The sequence below is a fragment of the Lutjanus erythropterus genome, chromosome 13, assembly GCF_056507025.1.
Source record: "Lutjanus erythropterus isolate fLutEry1 chromosome 13, fLutEry1.hap2, whole genome shotgun sequence".
Taxonomy (NCBI): Eukaryota; Metazoa; Chordata; class Actinopteri; order Lutjaniformes; family Lutjanidae; genus Lutjanus; species Lutjanus erythropterus.
Window position 1 is genome coordinate 34,225,318 of NC_139329.1, and position 24,094 is coordinate 34,249,411.

The 24,094-nt window shown below is 38.9% G+C and overlaps 1 protein-coding gene across 1 annotated transcript in view; it reads left to right on the plus strand.

Moving 5' to 3' along the window:
• Positions 1 to 19,217, plus strand: part of oaz2a (ornithine decarboxylase antizyme 2a) — a 31,312-nt gene extending 12,095 nt beyond the window's left edge. The window contains exons 4-7 of the mRNA XM_084734143.1: positions 13,899 to 14,036; positions 16,580 to 16,752; positions 17,203 to 17,288; positions 18,359 to 19,217. Coding sequence (XP_084590269.1) covers positions 13,899 to 14,036; positions 16,580 to 16,752; positions 17,203 to 17,288; positions 18,359 to 18,489 — 528 coding nt within the window. The 3' untranslated portion in view covers positions 18,490 to 19,217. The remainder of the gene's footprint in view (positions 1 to 13,898; positions 14,037 to 16,579; positions 16,753 to 17,202; positions 17,289 to 18,358) is intronic.
• Positions 19,218 to 24,094: the final 4,877 nt, after the last annotated feature.

The window sequence follows — 24,094 nt, forward strand, 5'->3', positions numbered from 1 at the left end:
AGTACACAGATAAATGTCACTAAATGTTTATGTGTTTTATCTGTAATTTGTAAGTATCATATATGACAGTTAAATCAGATGCTACATATTTATATGTAAAAAGCAGCGGCACAGGTTCGATTTCAGCCCCTCGGCGCTCTGCTGCACGTCATCCCTGCTCCTGCATCCTGCAAATTTGCCCCCTCCACCTCCGAATGCCCCACCTGAAAAGATCTTGTATAAAGATCTTTTACTACCATCATTACACTCCCTTGTCCTCCCCTGTTCCCATTGTCTATGGCAACACTTAACAATCAGACTACCCTTCTAAATTATTTATAGAAGGTTTATAATTAGCTTATATGTTATTAATTAGGTTGCAAATACTTTATACATCATTAATAAGCTATAACAACACATTAGATAAAGAGGGCAACAGTGACCTGGTCAACAAAAAAATGAAAATGAACATTGCTCAATAATTTTTGCAGAAAGAGCAATAAGTCCAGGCTCTATTATTAAAATGGCAAAGCACATCAGGACTTGTTTAGGCCTCAAAACTCAAACTTTATGACTTGGGATTTGACCAGGGACTTGTTAGTCTTGATTTGGGATTTGTGACTTTCCAAACAATTGCTTGGTCCCTCCTTCTGCTTTAAAGTGCGATGCATATGTGAGGAACAACACGCAAGACATTATCCAAGCGAGGCATTAGTTTACATGAGAGGGTTAAAGATGTAATTTTCAAGTAATAAAGGAACACTTTGGACCCATGAAGGAGAATTAAACTAAGAGAGAACGGGTGATTTACTGTCATAAAGGCCAAAGAAATCCCCTATTAGCTGAAATAAGCTTCAAATACAAGACACAGTGTGTTACATGCAACATTTGGTCTGAGAATATTAGATTGTATTTACACTGGACACAGCCTTTTACCAAAATCAATGACTAGCTAAAAAAATCGAGGGTTTGTACGCAGAATACCTCAGTCAGGCTATAAGTAAACTAATCCTGGAGAGCACTGATTTGGAGAGAAAAAAAAAGCTTTAAAAGTAGGTCAGTCCCTCAGGGCAAACAACTATAGAAATACTAAAGCCATAGTGTGTTATTTCAGGATACCTTACAACACAATCACTGGGAAAAATACATATAAACTACAACACTTAGCAGTAATATTGACTGTTGAGTAGTTTATAATAGTTTAGGAATGTCTATTTATTGAAAAAGTATTCAAAATATTTGCTTTAATGTAATGTACTCAAAATAGAATCACATAATAGAAACACTATTAAAGTACAAGTAACTCAAAACAGTACAAGTACAGTACTTGAATAAATGTACTCTTTTAGCCTGTCTAATAATTTTAATGTTGTAGTTGGTCCAAGTGTTGCTAAATCTGATGTGTTTCGACGGGCAGATGCCTCATTCTGAATGAAGACTCGTTAAACTCAAGCAGTGGTGGAGCATAATTAGGCAGCTTTATGTACAAATTTGAGGTACTTATACTTTTTCTCTATGTATACATTTTATGCTTTACCTCTATCCCACTATATTTCAGAGGAAAATGTTCCTTTTACATCATTTAGCTCACAGCTATACTCATAGGGAAAAGGTATATGTGTTATCTGAAATTTTGAAAAAAAAATATATATATACATATAGCTCATGGCCATCAGTTGCATGTCATCCTCTCCTGTGCAGAAATACGTTGGTACCGCTTTACAAAAGACTACCTTCATCAATTATTTATAAATGGTTTAGAATTATGTTTTAATTGTCTTGTAAACACTTTATAAATCATTAATAAGCTGTTACAACATATCAGATCAAAAGGTCAACCGTGACTTGTTACTTGCCAAATAGTGAGCCTTAATTTATCTGTTCTGTTTAGCCTCAGATTTCATTGATTACTTCATTTAATTTGTCTTCTCCATCAGCAGCATTTAGACCTGCGAACTTCATCAGATATTCCTTAATGAGTTACCAACATTTAACCACCATCAGCATACCTTAATTTTCAAAAAGTTTTATTTTGCATATCAAATGAGTTAACAGATTCATATACTAAGGATTTAGTATTTTAGATTCTATTGATTATTTTTTTTGATTAGTTGTTTAGTCCAGAAAATAGGTGAAAAATGTTGATAGCTGTTTTCCAAACCCCAAGATGGTGTCCTCAAATGTGTTGTTTTGTCCGCAACATGTAGATATTCAATTTAATGTCAAACATTCACATATGAGAGGCTGTAATCTGAGAGATTTTATTTTTTTTGATTAAAAAATGACTCAAAATAATTATCAGAGTAGTTGACAATTAATTTAATAGTCAATTAATAATAGATTAATAGTTGCAGCCCTATTTATAAAGGGTATGCATGCTAAGTAGCAGCCTTAATGTGTAGTGCACACCCTACTTGATTATATTTTATTTATTTTTTATAAATATATTTTACACTTTTGAACAACAAAGCCTTTTTTTTTTACCATAGCAGGGCTCTGTGTGGTGTTTTGCTTTAGCTTAAAAAAATAGATGATATATTTTTTAAAAGAGCTCAAAGTTTCATTTACGTTAATATAAAAGATCGTGATTATTAATGAAAAGCTGTTGTAACTGTTTTCATTAGATGTGAGCTTTAATCGTTTAAGTTCAGTTTGTTTACTTTTCCTTAAAAAAAAAAAAAGTCTTACTTCCTGGTGTGGATTACCCATGATGCCTCGCTGCAGCTATAAATACCCCTCCGTGCTGCGGCAGACCGCAGAGTGTTTGCTGTCCGTCGTCTGTGTGAAAGGTCCGTCTCTCCCACGAACAGTCGCGCTAGACTTTTAACTACAACAAGGCTTTGTCTTATTTACGGATGGTGAACTTTTCCGTGGAGTTTTTACTGAACAGTAATTGTTTTAGTTGTCAAAAAGGAGCTAAAGACCCGTGTTTCCTCGAAGCTATCATGTTGAACACCGAGGAAAGGTAGGAGGATGCTGGTTTATGTTCTTCTAGAAACGTCAAAACCCAGACGTCGGTGGTTTTTTTTACTGGATGTCAGTTGTCCTAATTAACCTCGTGTAGTGTGTTTGTGTCAGTTTCAGGTGAACTTCTACAGAATGGGGCTTGTTGAAATAGTTTCATGTTACTTTTAGCTAACCCGCAAAATACCAGGAAAACAATACTGAAAGAAACTGCAGAGTTTAGTGTGTCTGTACACACAGAGCTGGATGCTGACAGGAGTTATCAGCTAAGATAAACATCCAGGGTGATGCTGTAGACACCATTTTTATCTTTTTTTTTTTTTTTTTACACCAAAAAAACATATAATGACTGAGCAAAGTTGAAGTGAAATAAACTAACTAAATACTCATTTAAGTGGAGGCTGTGTGGGGGCTGCAAAGTTAATGGAGATCTCCAGACCAAAAACTTAAATTCCCATTACAGCATGTTTTATAGTTTACCTCTCAAGTATAAAAGTTTTTTAGTTTCTTCTGAGAACCTGCAAGCCTTTGATTGTTTGTTACTGTCAGAAACAGGCCTGCAACCAACCAGATAGATGGGTAGTAAAACTAGTTATACCACAGTAAGATCTTACTTGAGCAAAAGTACATAAGTATTAGCATTACAATATACTTCACTTTACTATACTTAATGCAGAATGGCTCATTTCAGTATAATTTGTATTGTAGTACTAAAGTTAGTGATGCATTAATGTGTGCTGTAAAGCAGAGCTCTTTTCTATACTTTGTGTACTGCCGGGCAGATTAATCTATAACAATGCATCATGTTTTATTAGTTGAATTATATTTTGTGTTAATCTGATTCTGCAAAGTGTCTAGGTACTAAACTTAAATAAATGTAACGGTGTAAAAAGCACAATAATGTCTACCAAAATTTAGTGGCATAGAGGCATAAAGGAGCATACAATGTTCATACTCAAGTGCAAGTATCTCAAAAGGAGATTTATTTATCATTTACAGCAAGGTTGTATAACTATTGATGGATAGATAGATGGCTGCACAGTTGATCAGAATATTATCGATCAGTATTAATCCCCTGTGACCAAGTCCATATCCAAATCGCAGAGGCTGCAGTTTTTGGATTGTGTGCCAAAACAGCATTGTAATGAACTGTACTGTAGTCCTGCAGGTGTGCACTGACCTACAAATCTTGCTTGTTTGCTACGGATCCCAACAAATGTTACATCATCTTGATTTTTTATTGTTTTTTCAGTGAAAATAAAAATTAAGATGCAGTAACTGTGTATTCACCACTAACTGTGAATCATAACACAATGATAGACATGGCATTATTTTCATTAATGATTGTTTTATTGAATGACTGGTGAATTATTTCGTCTGCCCACAGGTTGTAAGAAATGCTCATCAAAAGTTCATGGAGCTCAGGATAGCTCCTTCATATCGCCTGTTTTGTTTAAGGAGCATAACATTTTTTATTCAGTTTACTGAACAGAGAAGAGTTGCAGGTCCTTTCATTCATGAAACTGGACATCATTGCTTGATAAGTGACTTAAATGATTAATTCATTATCAAAATACTTGGCAACTAATTGTCTCAGCCTGCTTGAGGACATGCACTCCTTCCAGCCAGTGCAGAAATAATTAGTCGATTAATGGATTAGTTGATGGACAGAAAATCCATTCACAACCATTTTGATAGTCGGTTAATTGTTTAAGCTATTTATCAAACAAAAACACAAACCTGTCAAACATTTAGTGGTTCCAGCTTCTTAAATGCACGTGTTTTTATCGTTAGAAATTGAATATATAAGTTTTGGGCTTGTAGTTGGAGAAAAGATACTGATATCACCAGTAGTGGCATTTTATTGCCTTGACTTGTCCAATGTCTGACCTTTTTTTTTTTTTTTACAGTTTGCATGTGCAGTCTAGTTGTCACTTTATTTATAGTAACCTTTTGTGCCTGTGTTTTTATTCTGTACTGGACATTCCTTCAATTGCGTCAGCATGGCAGTGCCATAGGGATTCGGTGTCCTGGTGGTAGTATTATGTTTGTCTTACGGGAGAAGTGATTGTAGGTTAGACCTCTAAGATGTAAGATTTTGTGAGCCATTACATGGAGAAATTGTAGGCTGTGTGTTTTTATTTCTCTGTGCGAAGTCAGAGGCACAAGCCTTGCTGTTGAGAGGGAGACGTCCATTGATACTGTGAGCCAGAGAGCAGCGACTGTATTAGCTCTCTGACTGTTATGGCCCTGTCAGCTAAAGGCATCAACTGGCCTACATCAGCCTGGTTACATAACCCTCCTCCCCTCAACCAGTTCACTTCTCAAGCATCAATGGTGTGTGTGTGTGTGTGTGTGTGTGTGTGTGTGTGTGTGTGTGTGTGTGTGTGTGTGTGTGTGTGTGTGTGTGTGTGCATTCAGTCAGAAACAGCTGGATTATCTAACCTGACTCACCTGAGTGAAACTAAAAGCCCCGTAAGTGGCCGGCACACTGATCTCCTCAGCGGTTTCTGGAAGATTCTCCAATTGGAGTGCTGTTAAATTTTCCGGAACGAAACCAAAACATGAAAACTGTGCCAACAAGTTTCAGCTGACATCTGGAATTGTCAGCGTCTGCTTTTATAGTCTGCTGCAGGCGAGGCTGTGATGCAGATCTTCAGCATGTACCCACAAGTGAGCGGCAAACAGGCACGAATTGAAAACATTTTATTGGAAAAATCGCCCGGATGCTGGAAGACAACTTGAAGTGGCTTTTCAGATGTGGAAAAAGATCAATTATACATAATTTCATTTCAATTCATCTTGTCTTTTCCCGCAAATTTTGATCAGTGTTTCCCAAAGCCCAAGATGTTTTTCTCAGATGTCTTGTTTCGTCCACCACCCAAAGCACTGAGTTTGAGTTTTTCATCTTAGAAGACTAAGGAAACCTGCAAATATTCACATCCAAGAGGCTGAAACCAGTTAAGTTTTGGCAGTGTTACTTATAAACTGCAGTCGATGATTTGTTTTTGTTGGTCATCTAATTAAGTGCTGCGGCTGATTGTTTCGGTTTAGTTGTTTTCAGTTTAGGTAATAAAGGTCATTGTTTTTTTTGTTTTCTGTCAGCATGCGGGCGGTGTTTACCCGTGTAATGGGGGTGTTTACCTTAGCTATACTGACCTGATACAACCTTTTCATCTATTCTGAAGTGAACACAAACAGATGTCATCGTTTTCATTTCCCTCAAGTGCTGGTATCAGCCACTGAAATACAGACAGTTAATGTCCAAAGCACAAATGTTTGCCACCATAGATAGTTTAGAGCCAGACACACACCCTCTTTCTGTTAGATAATTAGGTTGTGGTTGTTTCTTGCCAAGGCTAACGTTTTCACAACAAGCAACAGACATGAAGGCTCAAGTGCTGTGTCAATACGACGTTGAATTATGGCACTGGTTCGCTGTTAGGGCCCATCCCTCGGTTGATTGTCATACTGTTAATTATTGTTGCCACAGCATTACCTCACAGTGCCTGTACTGACAAAGCCTGAACTGAATTGAACCGTGTAGGTGTTGGATTCCACAGGCTGCAGTCATCCTGTGTTCTGGAAGGGACATTTTTAAAATGACCATGTACTCCAGATTAGTGCTGCCTTTTTGCACAGTTTGTATAGTTATTATAAAACAGAGTAAATGACCAAAGTGATAATTATTCTATTTTCCCAAGGTGGTAATCCTTCCTTTTTACATCTTTACTTAACAATTCTGTTGTTCTTCAGTTTAGCAGTCAGACATGCACATTTTTGTGAGGGTGCACAGTTTTTAAACTTGATTTTCTGCAGTGCATCTAGCCATGGTTGCTTTCCCTGTTCATTAGCACCGTGTCTCTAATGTTGGTTGGTCCACCACTTTGGTCCACATTGGAATATCTCAATATCTGTTTTGTATTTTCACTGAAAAAAAATTATGATGTGACAATTGTTGGGTTTTCTTATATCTGCAGAGCAAGAATTGTAGGCCAGGGCATCTCTGCGGCATAGACCCCAAAATGTTTTCGTATGCAAGTTTTTACGCCAAGGGGGTGCTGTCTGTATTGTGTCTGTGGTTGCTCACGCTCAGCCATCCTCAAACTCGAATTCTCAAAGCTCAAGTAGTAGCCTAGTTTAGAACATAAACACAGAGATTGTAAGCTGTAAGCAATATACAGCCTGTCTCACAACATTTTTACAGGTGATCATAAAGTTGAGAATTGGGATTTAAATGTCTGATTATTGACTTTTCTGCATCAATGCACTGATAGGATAAGCACCACAAGTACAGCCTCAAAGAGCTGCTACTTTGGATGTAGAGTTACAGTCTTGTTGTATCATGCGAACTGTACGTAACATCCCTCAATGCCTTTTAATCGTGACTGAGATGCGTACTGAATGTTACAGCTGGAAAATAAACTCATCAGTGCTCTCTGGTTGACAAACTATCTAATGTTGACAAATGCTGTTGCTAAATTATCTCAACATATCTTTGCCATTTATTTCCAGCAATTTGTTGTTATCTAGCAAAATATACATGAATGCCAGTATATCTGTGAAAAACTAAAATCTTCAGATGATCTCTGCCTCATCAGTGTATCTTTTGGGCTCAAATTTTCATGGTTGCTGCTGAGCCGATCATAATCCTTTTTAAAAAGTTCCAGAGAAACAAAGGAACACTTGTTATTTGCTTTAACACAACGCTGTATTTATTTGAATATCCTGCACTGTGCTGTTCTGCTTATTTAGACTACTTTGGCTGTTTTTGTTGTCTTCTGTGGGTCTGAGCAGCCGTGCACAGCCACAGTTTGGCTCCAGGGGTCAAAGCAACAAGTTTTGACAGGGATACGTCCAACCACACTCAGGTTTCAGAGCACGTGTGCCTTTCCTGTTTCTGTCTCGACATCTTTTCCGACACTCTGGTCTGCCAAACTTTCAGGGGTCGGAGGAGGTCTGAGGACTCTGCTGTTTACTTTCCTGCAAACATCAACATCTAGTTCATGTCTCCAACCTAATTTATTTTCACTACAGTTTTTTTGAGGGTCAATAAGCTTGTTTGTGTTGGGCTTAAGTTAAGTCTTTTTCCATTACTAAACTGGTAATTATAGTGTTAGAAATTGGTTTGGTGGTGATTTCGGTCTTATTGGAGGACCTACCAGAGCGCTTCCTGTTTTGGTTGAGTCGTGTGTTTCTTGGCTGTCGGCCAAACCTTAAGCAACTGACTGTACCAGGCTGTTCATCCCCTGAAACAATTCACCTGAATCAGTTCTCAAAACAACTCACAGCTCAGGAAGGGCAAACTGGCAGTGGAAGCGTTCATCCTCAGAAATAAAAATGTTTCTCTTGCGTACACACATGCCCTCATCCCTACTGGGAGAATCGGACGATGACGCACTTGGCATCTTTGTCCTGCAACACACAGATGATTAAATCCTCACCGGCATACTAATTCAGCCCAGGCTTGTGAGAGCGTTTGGCCTCTGCATCGGTGCACAGAGTTTGGTTCACCCGTCAACTCGACCTTCTTTAAAAACCTAACCTATATTCTGTTTTTAGGGTGACCCCGTGACCTATTGGGGCGCTAAAGGCTGCAGCTCTCTCCAGCTGGAGTGGCATCATGGGATGGCAGGAGGGTGGTGGTGTGGGGGGGGGTGCTGCTTGGAGTGTGGCTGAAATGTCAGAGGACGAAAGTGTTGCCTTTCAAAACAAGCTGGCATTTCCATCAAGGACAGGCTCTTCTGTCTGTCTCTGAAAGGGAAGATGGAAAAAGAGAAGCAGGTCTTGACATCTTGGCACGCACGCTTATCTCTTCCTCCATCTGTGTCCTACCTGTTGTCCCCGACACCGTCTGTATCAGTTTTGTTTCTGTGGAATAAATGAAGAGTAAGTTTGGCTGTCGAGACTGTTAATATGGTGCAGTGGTTCCAGATTTTTAGAGATTCCTAAATTATACCTGCTGCTGCCTTCTGTGTGCTGTGACTGCAAAGTTTCATGCATCATTATATTATATTATATTATATTATATTATATTATACCCCATTATGAAACTTAGATGTTAACTGAGTTAAAACTGCTTGTAGTACAATGTTATTGTACTTGAACCTTTTCTATTTTACTTCTAATCCACTACATTTCAAAGGAGAATATTGCATATATTGTTTAAATACCTATGATGAGCTTATAGATTAAACTACCCAAAAGTTTGTTAAAGTGGTTGAAATTAGGGCTACGACTGGCAATTATTTTAATTTGTGTTTTGTCTGCTGACTGACATGATTAACTGATTAATTGTTCAGTCTATAAAATGTCAAAAATCAAAATGTTCTTTTGTCCAACTGTAAAAAAAACCAAGACTTTTCATTTACTGTCATAAATGAAAAAGAAAATTCTTACATGTAGGAAGCTGGAACCAGGAAATGTTTGACTTTTTGCTCAAAAAATTTACAAACTCTCAGCTTAACCAGTTATCAAAATAGTTGGCAACTAATTTTCTTTTCATGGACTAATCTGAAAATGTTTGTGCAATTTACTTTTAAGTGCAGGGTTTTTACTTGTAATTCAGTGTTTTACTATTGTGGGTGCAGCTTTTTGGGCTGCTATGACTAAGCTAGTAGTAACAACAGTCAGCTGCTAGGCTCGTGTTTACTTGTTCACAACCTTGCACAAAGTCTTTGACAATGATCTCCCTCTGAAAACATCCAAAAGACCGTCCTCTGTTTTATTATTTTGTTCTTGTTAAAGATACGCCGTCAATCGGTTGAAATGTTTGGAATGTGGAAGGTTTGTCGTTATCTATTATTATCAGCGTTTTGATTGGCTGTTGCATTAAACTAGTTTCACAAAGTTGAGTTTTTCAACTGTTGCTGCTGAGTTTCAGATAAGTTTCAAGTGCGTTGCAGAGGTTTTTACACCATGCAAGCTCTTAGTGCTGCAGCTTAGGTTCAATTAACTAAAGTTGCATTAAATTATGTTCATTATCTATTGATCTGCAGATTATTTTCTCGATCAACTAGTCATTTGGTTTATAAAAATGAGAAGACTAATGATATCTTGGAGCACAAGGCTAGTAGCTCATTAACTGTCTTTCAATCAATTCATGGATTATCCAACTAATTGTTGCAGCTGTACTATTTTTACTAGAGTAACAGATCATCAAAATTATAAGAAACTAGACTGAACTTTACATTAACAAATAATGTATATAAGAAGCCATGGTCAGGGAGAGAAGGACAGAAGTCTTTTTAAACTTTAATGCCTCATTTCACATGTTGTCTTTGCATTGTAAAGAACCAAAGAAGTGATGAGACAGGGAGAGGGTGCGTGCAGTTGCTGCTGTGAAGTGAGCAGGCCAGGAATAATGAGCTTTGTTTTCCATTGCTCACTCTCTTGGCTTGTAGCTATGCAGATTAGGTCGTCCAGGTTACCTCACCTGTCTGGTCTGCAGGGAAAACTGCACAGCACGGCTCCTCCCTTTCACAAGAACAGAGATGTGTGTAGCTGATGTTTTTCTGCAGCGCATGACTCTCATATACAAATATGCACTCAAAAACAATTTGGTCTAGCTGGTGCAAGAAAGTCTAGCATGTCAGGTTTCAATCAAGGTGCAGGAATCTCACAGGGACAAAACCCAAAGGCCAGAATTTGACAAAATGACAGGCCTTGTGTGTCCAGGCCCATCTGGCAGCATTGGTCGGCTGCCATTACGTCTGGTTTGAGAGGCACGACTGTAACTCAAAACGCTGAAGATGTGTGTTCCTGAGCTATTTGCAGAGGTGTTTACAGATCATGTGCTTGTTTGTGATACATGCTTTCCACCGCTTGCTGTCCAACCCGTCAGGAACTCTTTGGATGCTGTTATAAATCATAGGCTTTAATTTTGTCTGTGTGGTGGGCAGCCTCATCATAAACAAACTGCCTGCGATGGGTTTGCAGGACAGTCAATGGACTGAAACTTGTTGCTAGAAATAATAAAGTGATTTCCAGAGCTTTTCCACATCACATGCTTGCCGGCTTTGTTCTTTGTTTTTGGATTATGAATTGAATTTGTTTGGATTCTGGTCACAGGATTCTGAAAATATGGTGAAATCTATATATAGCCAACCAGACCTGAATAACTGGCCCTCTTATTCTTAGGTTAAGGCTATTGAGATGCAGCCAGCGTGCTACTTCTTCTGATTAGTAACTTGTGTGGCAGAAACACTGAAGTGTGGCTCATTAGCAATTAAAAGAGAAGTCTGTGATAAACTTAGTGTAATAAGTCATAAAATGACCATGATGTGTCATCAGAGACGGAAGAGACGGAAGCTGAGTTGACATACTCACTTATCTGACGACAACTCCTTTGAAATTTCTGTTTGTTGTTTGCCCATTTCACGTTAATTACAGTTCAGATTAATGCCAAATGTTTGTCGAATGAGTAAGTATCTGTTTATGAGTTGTAAGAAATCATGAATAATCTTGTAGAAGGCGTAGATGATTATAATGGTTAAAATTAGCAATATGTTAATGGAGTCTGGCAAGCAATGAGGCAGGCAGCGACTTATCTCCAGAGTCCAGAGTGTGTTTTTTCTGAGCATTGTGTTTGGTTTTCAGGATAACAGTCTTCACTTTACACTGACAGACAGTTGACAGTTATAAACAGCTGATCAACACACAGCATACGACACGTCATTGCTTGTTATTATCAATTTACGATGTTGCACGTGCCTTACGCTCCTGCAGCCTGCCCAAATTTGCAGTCAACCATAAATCACATGTTAAATAGGATTTCAACCTATTTAATATTCAGTCTGTGGCTCCAACTTGCTATTTGAACAGCTGTACTCATTTTTGCACGTGCAGTTTTTACATATTGCTTCTTTAAGTCAAACAGGAGGCATTTGTATGAATAGATATCTGGATAAACCATTGGAAACCTGTTAATAACATAAAGGGATCCAACAAATGAGCAAACAGTATAATCATGTTAACTCCCTCTGGCTGCCCTTGATGCTGCAGTGGTTTAGCAGGTTACCACAGGTGCTTTAGATTTGCTAATTGCGGGAGCGTCCTTAATGAAGTTAAAATGGGACTGTGTGACTGAGGCAACAAGCTGAGAGGTTTACATCAGTAGCACCACAGGATTAGTCATCATGTGTTTCAGTTTCAGCTCTGTCTGCGTGCGTTAAAGATGCTCCGTGGTGTTTTAAACACACAAAAGTTGTTTACATTCTGGGCTTCTCACAAAAATGAGAAAAATGTGAATCCTTGAAGTCAAACAAATTTGTCAAGCGCATTTCCTTCCCCATTAAACATTTGCAAAACCCGATTTTGTTTTCAAAAAAAAGAAATGTTTACATTCTTGTTACTTCCCTAATCTTCTTTCCCCCTGCCTTTTTGCTTGCTACATTGCTATGTTTATTGGTGTGTTATCATTGCCAGCTGACCGTCACCAGAATTGGGTGAAACCAAAGTCCAGATGGGAATTGCAACCCTCACATGCATGCATGTGACTTCTTGTCTGCATATGGAGGGATCCCTTCATAAAAACATAAAAAAAACAAAAACAAAAATAAAATAAAAACAAAACCCCACAGGGCTTCTGAAGTGTTAAGTTTTCCAGTTATTTTCAAGCCTGGACAGGTCACTACAGCAACTTTGACCTAATCTTTAACACTTGATGGACTGTAAACAGCTTTGAAAGCTGCCAACACCAGCAGTGTCCAAACTGTTTACTTTGGCAAGCTGTGTCACAATGAGTGCAGCTCTTCATTCAAGCTTGTTGTCACTGTAAACCAGGACCTTGAGAGGCCTGTTTCCTTTATAAAACAGCAGTGAGAAAAACTACATTCACTTTGTCGTACTTGTAATTAGTTATTCAATATTGATAATTTGCCTCTCAGTTCTGAAGCCAGTGAAAATTGTGAATTTTTGTTTGAAAAAACAGTCAAAAGCCTTATTTGCACGGGAGTAGTATTACCAGAGGACCTCATGTGATTTAGAAACAACCCCCCAATGTCTGTGTTTTGTGCAGCACACTTACACGATATAAACAAAGCCTGTATTTTATTAATTTAGTGTCTTTATCCCCCAGACATGATGTCAAGACTCTGCATAACAACAACTTTTCAGAAGCAGAGCATCTGTTCTACAGCAGCCACATTAATAATATAGTTTAGAGTTGTTTTGCCAACTTTCTACAAGCATAAATAATGCATAATACTAACCTTCTCTGTCACTGTTACTCATTTTACATGTTAATATGGCATGCTGTTCATTATGAGCCAAGATCAAATTTCGTACTTTTTTATTTATGTGACAACAGAAAACAAAATTATGACCATAGAGGAAGAGAGAGTCGCACACCAGCAAGCTTCCGTTTAAAGTGTGATATTTGCACTTTTCCTCAGTCTGCTTCTATTATACACAGAGAGTCTTCAATACCCATAATTCATCAAACGCCACCACGTGACACATATCAAGCAGGTATTACAAACCTTACACATTACATCATAATACCCAAACCAATAACAAAAATACCAACTTTGAAATATTTTAACATGGTCTCTGTGTTTGGTGAAATATGGTGAGTAATTTTTACTTTACAAATTCCAAACATGGCAGATTGTACAGGATTAAGATCACAGATGACCTTTGCAATCATTACAAATTACTAGAGGTCCCTTGGTAATACTAGTCCTGTGGCTAAAGATAAGGATTAAAATGTGCTTTTTCAAATGCATTTATTAATTTCACACATAAATATAACATAATTTATCTTGCTGATTTTGTCACCATCGTTTTACCTGCAATCAGCAATACTGCTGCAGAGTTTGGGGATATTGCACTGATGTGTGAAACTGTGTTTTTATTTTTTTTTATTTTAGACCAAGTGCAGGACAGAGGATGAGAATCAATCTGTAACACTAATGGATTGTCTTTTTTCTTTTTGTTTTCCAGTTCTTGGTTAGCGGGGTCTCGGCTGCCCAGCTCCATCCCTCAGTCTCCAGGGCCTCTGTGGTGCTCCTGATGCCCCTCACCCACAGCTAAAGATCCCGGGTGGGCGAGGGACTGTCAGGGATCACTCTCTCGGCGTGCTACTACACAAGGTGACCGTCCTCGACTTCACACAGCAACACAGAGAGCTGTAGTTCAACATTTGTAAAACTTCCTGGTGAACCTAAAATGCAAAGAGCTGCTTACTGCTGCTTAAAAACAGTCGGAAAGTACATGCATCTTACTGAGCCACAGTGACGTTTTGATCCGTTTAAATCCTCTGGAAATTTATCTTGAAATAGTAAAAATGCATATATGATTAAGTGTGTCAGTTAGCATCCACAGAAATTTGAGTGGAAAAAAGTTCATAACTATGAAAAAATGTAGTTCAAAAGCTTATTTTTGCTGTTCAGACCATTTCTGTCTTAACATGGAAGCTAAGTAATACTGTTCTGGATGGGGTCAGCAGCAAAATGTATTTTAGCCACCAAAAAAAAAAGGATATTGTCTTTACTTTGCGATCAGATGGCACTTTGCAGCAACTTGAAGCTGCCATCTATGCTGTTTTCAAAGCCACCAGACGTCTTTGGAAGTTTCTTCCTTGCAGAAGAAGAAAGTTGCTGGTCTACCGCTTCCTTGATTGGTTAGTTTCTTTGTGTGTTTCTTTGATTTCAGTGTTTTTAAAGAGTTAGTTCGGACCTGGCAGTGGGAGACCAGCAACTCTTGTGTTCTGCGAGGACAACAGACATGTTGTTGGGAGATTTTTTTTTTCTAATTTTCATAATAAATAAGCATGCCCTATTCAAATCCAGCATTAGGGAAATGTACAAAAATTTGAATAAGTGCACAAGACCCTAAATTACATAGTTAGAAGGATGTTCTGGATTTGGGTTTCCAGCGGCTTCAGTAGCAAAAATCACTCAATAATCGTCACCTTACCTGTTCTGATAAAGAACAAAAACACTATCTTGTAAATGCAGCACAGTTTAATTTAAACTAGGACTTCAAATGTAATAAAAACAGGTGGATGATATAAGACTTTGTCCCAGATTGGTATTTTAAAGGCTTTTTTTATTTTGAGATAAAACAAGTTCTGTAAGCACTAAACAATTTTATAGGGTAATGATGGAAAAAAAAAATACGTTAGGTAATAAATGTGTTAAGTGCTTTATCCCTCAGGGACCAGTTTGACTCGGCACACTAAACACAGGAACACCTTGCTAATGAGTTGTACCCTCATTTAGCAAACTCGCCTTTTTTTAAAGCTTAAAAATCCTTTAATCTGTCTCCTGCTCATCATCTGCACCTGCGGTGGATTTAATGCATGAATTCATTCAAATTTTATACTAGAAAATAATGACTTTATCCACATAGTGTAGCACTTAAAAGAACACCTCACCGAACACCAGAAAGAGTCATTATTGTTTTAGTTATTTATTAACTTTTCTATCAGATTTCTGTATTTTGTAAAGATTTACACACAAACCGCTGACCCCTCTCTGCTGTGTGTGTTTGTGCACGTGCGTCAAGTTGTACCCCAGACATGTGACTGACTGTTCCTGGGGGATTAGAGATTTAGGATCAGACAGATCAGTCACAACTGTCATTAACATCCTCATCTGTCCTCATTGAGCAAAAAAAAAAAAAAAAACAACCCTGTAATATTACGGCTGTTATCTGATTTGGTCACAACTCGTAACACAAACTCTCGCTTATATTCACAGAGACTTTTATTTACAGTAATAAATGCTTGACTTGCTGCAGGGAGTAAAATAATGCGCCAAACAAACGGACTACACATTTAAACTGTAGACATCACTGCTTTTGACAGAGAACTCGTGGTAAGCTTTCACATGCTGTAAGAACAAAATCATATGCCTGACAAAATATGTGAGGATCAAAAGCTCAGTAAATTAAAGGCAGACGTGGTTTGTCAAAGCACACTTCAGTAACGGTGCAGGAACTGTCTGCTGCAGACATGATACTTCTTCAAGCTTCCCCCAGAGACTAAAACCACTTCCTCTTTGTTTCAGCCAATTTTAGGAGCTTTCTTCACGCTCAGACCAAATAAAGATAGAATGATTTGCAAAAACTTTTCATCCTATATTTAATTGAATACAGTACAAAAACAAGATATTTAATGTTCAAACTGATTAAGTTTATTGCTTTTTGTAAATATACACTCATTCTGAATGTGATGCCTGCAACATGTTCCAAAAAAGTTTGGACAGGAGGCCGTTTCTTTTAACAACACTCAGTGACAGTTTGAGAACTGAGGGGGCTGATTGAAGTTTTAAAAGCAAAATTCTTTCCCATTCTTGCTTGATGTGCGACTTCAGGTGCTCAACAGTCCGGGGTCTCTGTTGTGCACCACACGTATTTAATACGAGACTGGTCTGGACTGCAGACTGCAGGTCAGTCTAGTACCTGAAGTCTTATTATGAAGACACGCTGCAGAATGTGTCTTGGCATTGTCTTGGTCGCGTTGTCTTACTTATCTGGAATTGGGGTTGTATATTATTGTTGATTTCTGGTGATTTAGAAAGATAAAACCTGACTGTGTTTTGAATTATCAGTCAAATGAATCTTAGTGTAACGTGGAAAAATTAAATTGAATCAACTAACCCTCTTTTCTGTCCTCCCTGTAATAATCCAGGATGAGAAGTTGACCGTGACACAGGCTGCTCCAGTGAATGGGAACCCCTCTCTTCTCCGCTTCCACTACCAGCTGAGCGAGCGCCGCTCGGCCTTCTGGGATACGGCTTTATCAGAAGACAGCCTCTTCCTGGAGATTCCTGCCGGGCCACTGGTGGAGGGGAGCAAAGAGGGGTAAGGATTTGTTAAGACCCTTCACTTGAAACAAGGGCTGCAACAAACGATTATTCACTATCAATTAATCTGTGGATCATTTTCTTGATTAGCTGTTTGGTCCACAAAATGATCACTGTTTCCCAAAGCTAAGGAGACATCCTCAAATGTCTTATTTTTTTAAGACTATCGCTGTTGCCCCCTGATTAAAATTGATGCTAATACGTTTTCTGTTGCCCATCTCTGCCTGTGTTCGGCTGTAATCGAAGCCGTGACAGAGTAACCTTGCCTGCTGCGGGCACAGAGCCAGCGGTTTTGAGCAGCCAGCTTTGCAGCTGCCACCGCATTATTATGTAAAGTTGCAGCGCTTATGTAAAGAGAGAGGAAAAAAAAAAATACTTGGTGTGCGTCATCACCTCTCTTCCCCTTGTTCACCGGCTCTCTCTTTCTGTCTGTTCATGTCCTCCTCAGGCTAACCGCTCTGCTCGAGTTCGCAGAAGAGAAGCTCAAAGTTAACTATGTGTTCCTGTGGTTCCACAAAGGCAGAGAGGATCGATGTAAGTGCTGTTATTTTTAAATACTGTGATATTGTTTTTTATCTCTCACAGTCTTTTGTATATTGATTTCAAAAATATGAAGTCCTTTGACTGGGTACAGAGTCAATAGTAAAGATTTTTTTACTTACAGTGTGAGCATGGCTGGGTTAACTAGTTCAGGCACCCCGGGGCAAAACTTTGTTGTTGTGCGTTGGCAGGCCGCTGCAGGGTTAGCAGGGCTTAACGACTCTCTTGAAAGTCAAAAAACACACCAACGCCTTTAAGCCTCATTACTTCACACATCTTGTTTGTCTAATCTGTGCACAAAAAGAAGTAGAAAAACAGCAATTTGTGGTGAGATATGGCAAAAATACGGTCGGTCAGCGCAGGTCTGTACGACTATGGTTATAACTTAACCGTGACAACAAGACTGTAGAAGCTGCACGCAGGTCAGTGCTTCCAGCTGTTATTCCCTCCAAAACCACAAATCATCAGATTCAACTTGAAGTGTAAATTTATTGTCTCCAAAGAGAAACGTGCCTGCAGCCACGTGTGACACAGAACACACACACACTTGAAAATGAAGCGTAATAAAATAGACAATACATATTACAAAAATGTCAAATGTCAAAATGTCAAACACATTCTTAAATCTCACAAACAAGATCACTAATGGCATATCATGAAATCTGGTGTGGATCCAGTTCTTACAGGTGCTGGAACACATTTCCCACAGCTGTGAGGCTCTGAAAAGCTCAAAAATACAATGTGAAAATGCCTGAATTTGACATGAAGACGTGAAGGAACCGTGATCCAACCATCGTCACCCAACACTACAAACAAGTGTTAATAAGAGAGCTTTAGAAGTAGAATTTTGAACAGTGGTAGCAGGGCAGACAGCTAACCTGGCTCTCTTCAGTCTTTATGCTAAGCTAGGCTAACTGTGTTCTGACTGCAGCTCTGTACTTTTAAAAACAACGATGAGCCTTTTTTTGTGGCAGTATTTCGGGATCTCTGTGTTTTAGAAAAAGGGCTTGAGACTTCAGACGACACCAGTAGAAGCTCTGACTCTGTCCTTGTTTCCTCCTCAGTGTCCATCATCAAGACGTTCCACTACATGGGCTTTGAGATGGTGAAGCCGGGCAACCCCATGGTACCGGCGCGGCCTGATCTGGCCTTCATGGTTTACTCTCTGGACAACAGCAGCTCAGACGAGGAGTGAATGCCACGCCGTCTCCTGGCACCTCCCTCTCCCACCCTCACTCCCTTCCTTCCCTCCCTCCCTCCCTCCCCCGTAGCAACACACCTACCTTCTGCTTATTTTCTTCCTCGACTCTCGCTCTGACACAAACCCCCTCCTCCTCAGAAACCCTTCATCACTGACTGGGAGGTGTCACCTTTTTTTTTTTTTTTATAGACTTGTGATTTAAGGGGGTGTTCGGGAGCTGTAGGATTTCCATGTGACGCAGACGCCCCCCCACCTCCCCTCCTTTCCCCCTTCCCTGAGGATAACTGCAGATTGGAGAAACAGGGAGCAGTGTAGCTTGAACTAAGTCATCACATGCATCCTGGGATTTTTTTTTTTTTTTTTCATGTGGTTCCTTTCTTGGCCACGTTATTTGTTTGTGCTGCCATCAACAAGACAAACAACTGTTTGACATTCAGGAGAAGGTGGTGTTTTACATTAAAATTCAGCATATCTCTCCTCTGACAGCTTCGACCTTCTATAAGGAAAAGACTTTGGTTTGTCCTTGTATGCTGTATGCCATGCAAGTGGTGTCTGTAGGGCTAAAAAACAGGGAATCATGGGTTTGGTATGGTCGATAAAATGTTGTTTTTCTTTATAATCTAGATGCGTGAAAGCCTGATGTGTTACATTTAACATTAAAGCACATGTAAGCATTTCTTTACACTTCTTCCTGATATATGTAAAGGCATCATTCCAGCACATGTCACACGCTCTGGGTTTTTATTTTTAAGCTCTCATCTGCCCTAAATAAGCAAGCCACAAATGTGGAAATACCCTGTTAGTTTCTCCAGACGTGTCAAAGCAAAGCAGCAGCCTGTATGTTGAATGCCACAGTACGGTAGCTGCCAGCTCACTGAGGCAAACACCTTATCTCCTTCTCCTCCTCCTCCTCTTCCTCCTCCTCCTCTGTGCAGTAATCAGCCTGTCAAGCTGACTGTGAGAGTTATAGGTTATCCGGAGAGGAGCACGGCCTCGCTGTTGTTTCACTTTGCACGTCGCACACACAAACAAACAAAACACTTAAGAGTTTGCATTTGTCAAAGATCATAAGGTGAATAACTGTTGGACGTTGTGAAGCTGATTGGGTTTAAAAAGAAGCTCCACCTACTGTTACTTTGCATTAAAATGTACACGATGTTTGATTTTAGTGAAGCTTGGGCCCCAATTTGTGCCTCTCATGGACTGGTGTACATGAAAGTCAAACGGAGTATCTAAATCCAGAAAGGTTGTTTAAGAGCACTTATCGTTGTTTTCAAAATTCTCAAAGACTCTTAAAACCGTCAGCAGATTTTTAATCCACCTCCCACGTTGCAGCTAAATTTCTCGTCCAGGTTGATGCTTGTTCTCTACAACACATGAAACATGTTATTTTGTATGAAGATAAAAAATAAATACAACTTAAGGTCAATGTAGACAAACATAACTAATAACTGCACTTTTCTATTACATATAATTTAATTTCTGGCTGTTATCTTTATTTGGATCTGGGAAAAAAAAAAGCACAACTTGGAGGGGAAAAGTCTTCTATCGTGCAGCAAACTGATTTTTTTTTTCCTTCCAAATGGTTCTGGAAATATCTTCAGAATAAGGCTGCAACTGCTAATTGTTTTTAATAAACTAATTATTGATCATTTACTATGATCAGTGATGAAGAAAAGCAGCAAATCCTCAAATTTAAGAAGCCGGAATCAGAAATGGACCCTTTCCTAAGCCCCACCCCTTTTTTGCTCTGTGCAAAAGGGGGCGGAACTTGGGAAGGGTTCTTATATAGTCACATCTTAAGCCAGCTATTATTAGCAAATGTACATGAGTTAGCTTAAATTAGCTAATTTTAGCACACATTAGCAAACTAGCTAGCTGGCAACTGATATATTTTCTAGCTAGCTTTTTTAGCATTAGCTGACTTAAGATGTGACATGGTGTTGCTTCTGCGAGTCCCTTATTAACATCTTAACCATCTTCAAAAAGTCTAGCGCTTAGTGTGGTACAGGAAACAAAAACAAAGGAAGTTCTAAAAGACGCAGGACTTAGAGAGGGAAAAATGACTGAAACTATGAATCACTGATCGAAATATTTGGCAACTAATTTTATTTCAATCAGTCAGTTAATTACTTGACTTGTTGTTGCAGCTCTACTTCAAAACATTTAGTTTTTTCAAAGATCACTGCAATACGTTGTGACTTGAGTACCAGAGAGGCTCAAACTGGGGCTCGTGAAGCTTCATTGGGCCCCGTTGAGTCATCAGAACTATCTCACACCAGCTGAAAGCTCGATTTGAAACGAGGCTTTTTGTGCCTAAAGAGGAGAGTGCAATGTTCAATATTTTTTACTCATGAGTCTTATCGAGGAATGTGTCCATTTTTTTTTTCATCCCATGCAGAATCAGAGACATGTTACGTGAGGTAATGATCTCATCGTAGGGGTACAACAGGAGCACTTCAGGTGATTACCGTATATGCAATTAGAGTAAAAACGCAGGATGAATCCTGTGCAGGGTTTTTTTTTTGGTTTGTTTTTCATTTTAAGTTTTGTGGTTTTTAGTACTCTGAACAAAACGCCAAAGAATCCATTCTGTCTGTAAAACATGCTGTCGATTCAAAATCACCTCGCTTTCGAAATTTAAACCTGGTATGTAAAGCAATATTAACCTACATTCCCCATGCCAGCCATACTACCTGTAACACCTCAGAGAAACACGATGATATTAGTCTGTTCCGCGTTGGTGTTGGGATGGGGTGGGCGCCTTTTTTCTTCTGCATGTGTTCAGATCATACGAGTCTTCGTTGCTACTGATTGAGCCCTGACTATAAGCTGTTAGGAAATGTCAATATATGAATTTTTCTCAGAGGTATATTTTTATGTATGTATATTTCTCAAATGTTTACTGTGATAGCTTAGGGATTTATTTTTTGTTCTCAGTGACTTAGATAGAAACTGTTCAATGACAATCCACACTTGTATACTCTGGAAATTTTTGTCTTGGGGGGAAAAACAATAAAACTTGTTATCTAAACTGGAGTGTCTTTGTTTTTTTCCTGGACAGTTTTGGGGTATGTGGTGTGTTTTCATGTCATCTTGTAATTGTGTTTTTATATTATTAGGTTTTTCTTTAATATAGATGTTATTTCTCTGTTTCCTGCCCAGGGACTACTGGTCAGCTGTGCACTGTCCATGTTAAAACAAAGACAAAAAAGTAAAATACTTAAAGGGACAGTTGAACCCAAAATTAAAAATACGTACTCTGAAAACCTCATACAGGAATTTAGTGGAATCAACTCATCGTTTCTCATTAATTTAAAGGAGCTTTATGTAGGAATTGCATGTGTGCAGCTGTTCGAGAGTTAAAACTCTTTAGATCTCTCTGTTGTGTAGTTTGATGAAAACACAAATGATAGAAACTTGCTTTGTGTCTTTAATACATGTTAAAACAAATCATGGTTGTTTATTTCCATAAGAATGAAAACGGTGCTAACAAACCATTAAAGGGACGGTTCACTTCATATTTCCCTGTTTTTCTTATGTTTGTGAAGCACTTTGGTCAGCTCCTGTTGTTTTAAAAATGTGCTATAGAAATATACTGCATTTGAACTGAAAAAAAAGTTTCTTTGTGTTTTAGAAACCAAAAAATATATTGCAAAAATTTAGTAGATTAATTGGAGTAAAAGTGAATAAATGGTTAATTTAATTTTCAGACACCCGACCAATGACAAATCGGGTTCACAGCTCACTGTGAACGATTATTTAAACACAGAATTTTTTGATTTATCTAAAGAACAAAAGTAAATTATGTCAAAACGTAAGAGCTTGACTTTGACTTAAAGGGATAGTTCACCCCAAATCAAAAATACATTTTTTCTCTGGCCTGTAGTGTTTTCTTTCTAGTAGAAAATAAAGTAATTCTGGTAGATTTTGAAGCACACTGCTCCAAAAAATTAAGGGAACACTTAATCTTGCAAAACTAGAGAAAAATCAGTCAGGAAGGATAAGGAGAAAGAAATAGTATGTGGCCATCTCCTGAAAAACCATCCTGTTTTTGAGGCCTGTCCTGCTGTTGTCTCTCGTGTGTCCACCTGTTGTAATTTTCATTGGCACCGAAGCAGGTGACACTGATTCACAATCGCTTGTGTTTTATAACTGGACGTGTGATGGGAACAGTCCCTGTAGTGCAGGTGAATGTGTGCTGTGAGTGAACGCAGCCTTGGCCTGACTCCTCCCCTGGCCAATCCTCTAATCAGGGCCGGGCAATATATGGCACCTGTTGGCCTCTGTTCTCCCCTTTCTGCCTCCGGCTCTGACCCTGCAGTGGCTGTTCTTGGCATTTGCCCCAGTTGTGATGTGTTGGCTGTCCTCCTGCAAACCTGCATTTGGTTAGAGCCCCATGCCAGAGGTTGTCCACCTGCTCTTTTAACCCCTTGCTGTTTTGCCCTTTAGTTCACCTTCAGTTTACCAATTTGTTTACTTATTGTTTTGCCCATTTCATTACCCAGTAGTTTATGTATTTTGCCCTTTTGCCATTTAACCATTAGTTCCCCCTTTATTTTGCCGTAGTTTGCCCCATTGTGTTATGATCCAGGCTTGAACTATTTTGATGTTGGGATTTCTGTTAATTCAACTGGGGTACTTGTTTGTTTTTGATTATTTTGTGTAAGTCCTCCCTCTTTCAGAAGCAGAGAGCCATGTTGTTAGGAGGCTAGGTACCCGTGGTGACGTTCACTCACTTTTGCATGTGAGTAAATGCACTGGGACACCATATAGACTGCACCATTTTTGTTGTGAGGATTGCGGTGATGTTTGCCGTGCACACCTGTAGTGAGTAGTGGTAGCACCCCTGTACACTCCTCAGTGTCGTCTTCCTCTCAGCAAGTGGCCTCTGCTTAGTTTCCTTAGTTCTTTAGTTTTGTTTCTGTTGGACTGAGTTTTATATTTTGTAATATTCACTTTATTTTGAGGCCTTTTTTTAGTGATTGTATCCACCACATTCTGTTAATCTCGTTCTTTCTTTCCAGCAGCTCCAGTCCCTCCTTTTTAATTGCTTTGATTATTTTGATCATTACTACAAATAAAACCTTTGCTTTAATTACAGCAACACGTCTCTGCCTTTTCATCAGTAGTGACCCTGTGTGTTTTACTATCTACTTTCTGAACAGTTTTCAAAGTTCCCTAAAGTATTTCCTGGTGTGAAATTCCCCAGGCGGCGTTGTTCGGCTTCTTCTCTAATCTCCCGGTTATTGACCTCTCCACAGACAGATCAATATCCCAGAAGTTTAATTGACTTGTTGTTATACTGTGATTTAAGTGTTCCCTTATTTTTTTAAGCAATGCAGTTCTGGTAGATTTTACTGCAGGAAGAAATACTGAGTATTTGAATGGAGAGAAGACAGACATCTGTACAGCAGATATCTCCAAAACTCTGCAACTCACACCAAAAAAATCTAGATGGATAAACAGCACTACAGGCCAGTGGAAAAATGTTATTTCTAAATTTGGAGATGAATGAAAACATGCAATGAAGCCAGTTGCCTTGCATGGGCTTTCTCAACTTTTGTTTTTATAGTGTATGCATTTTGATTTGGGGGTG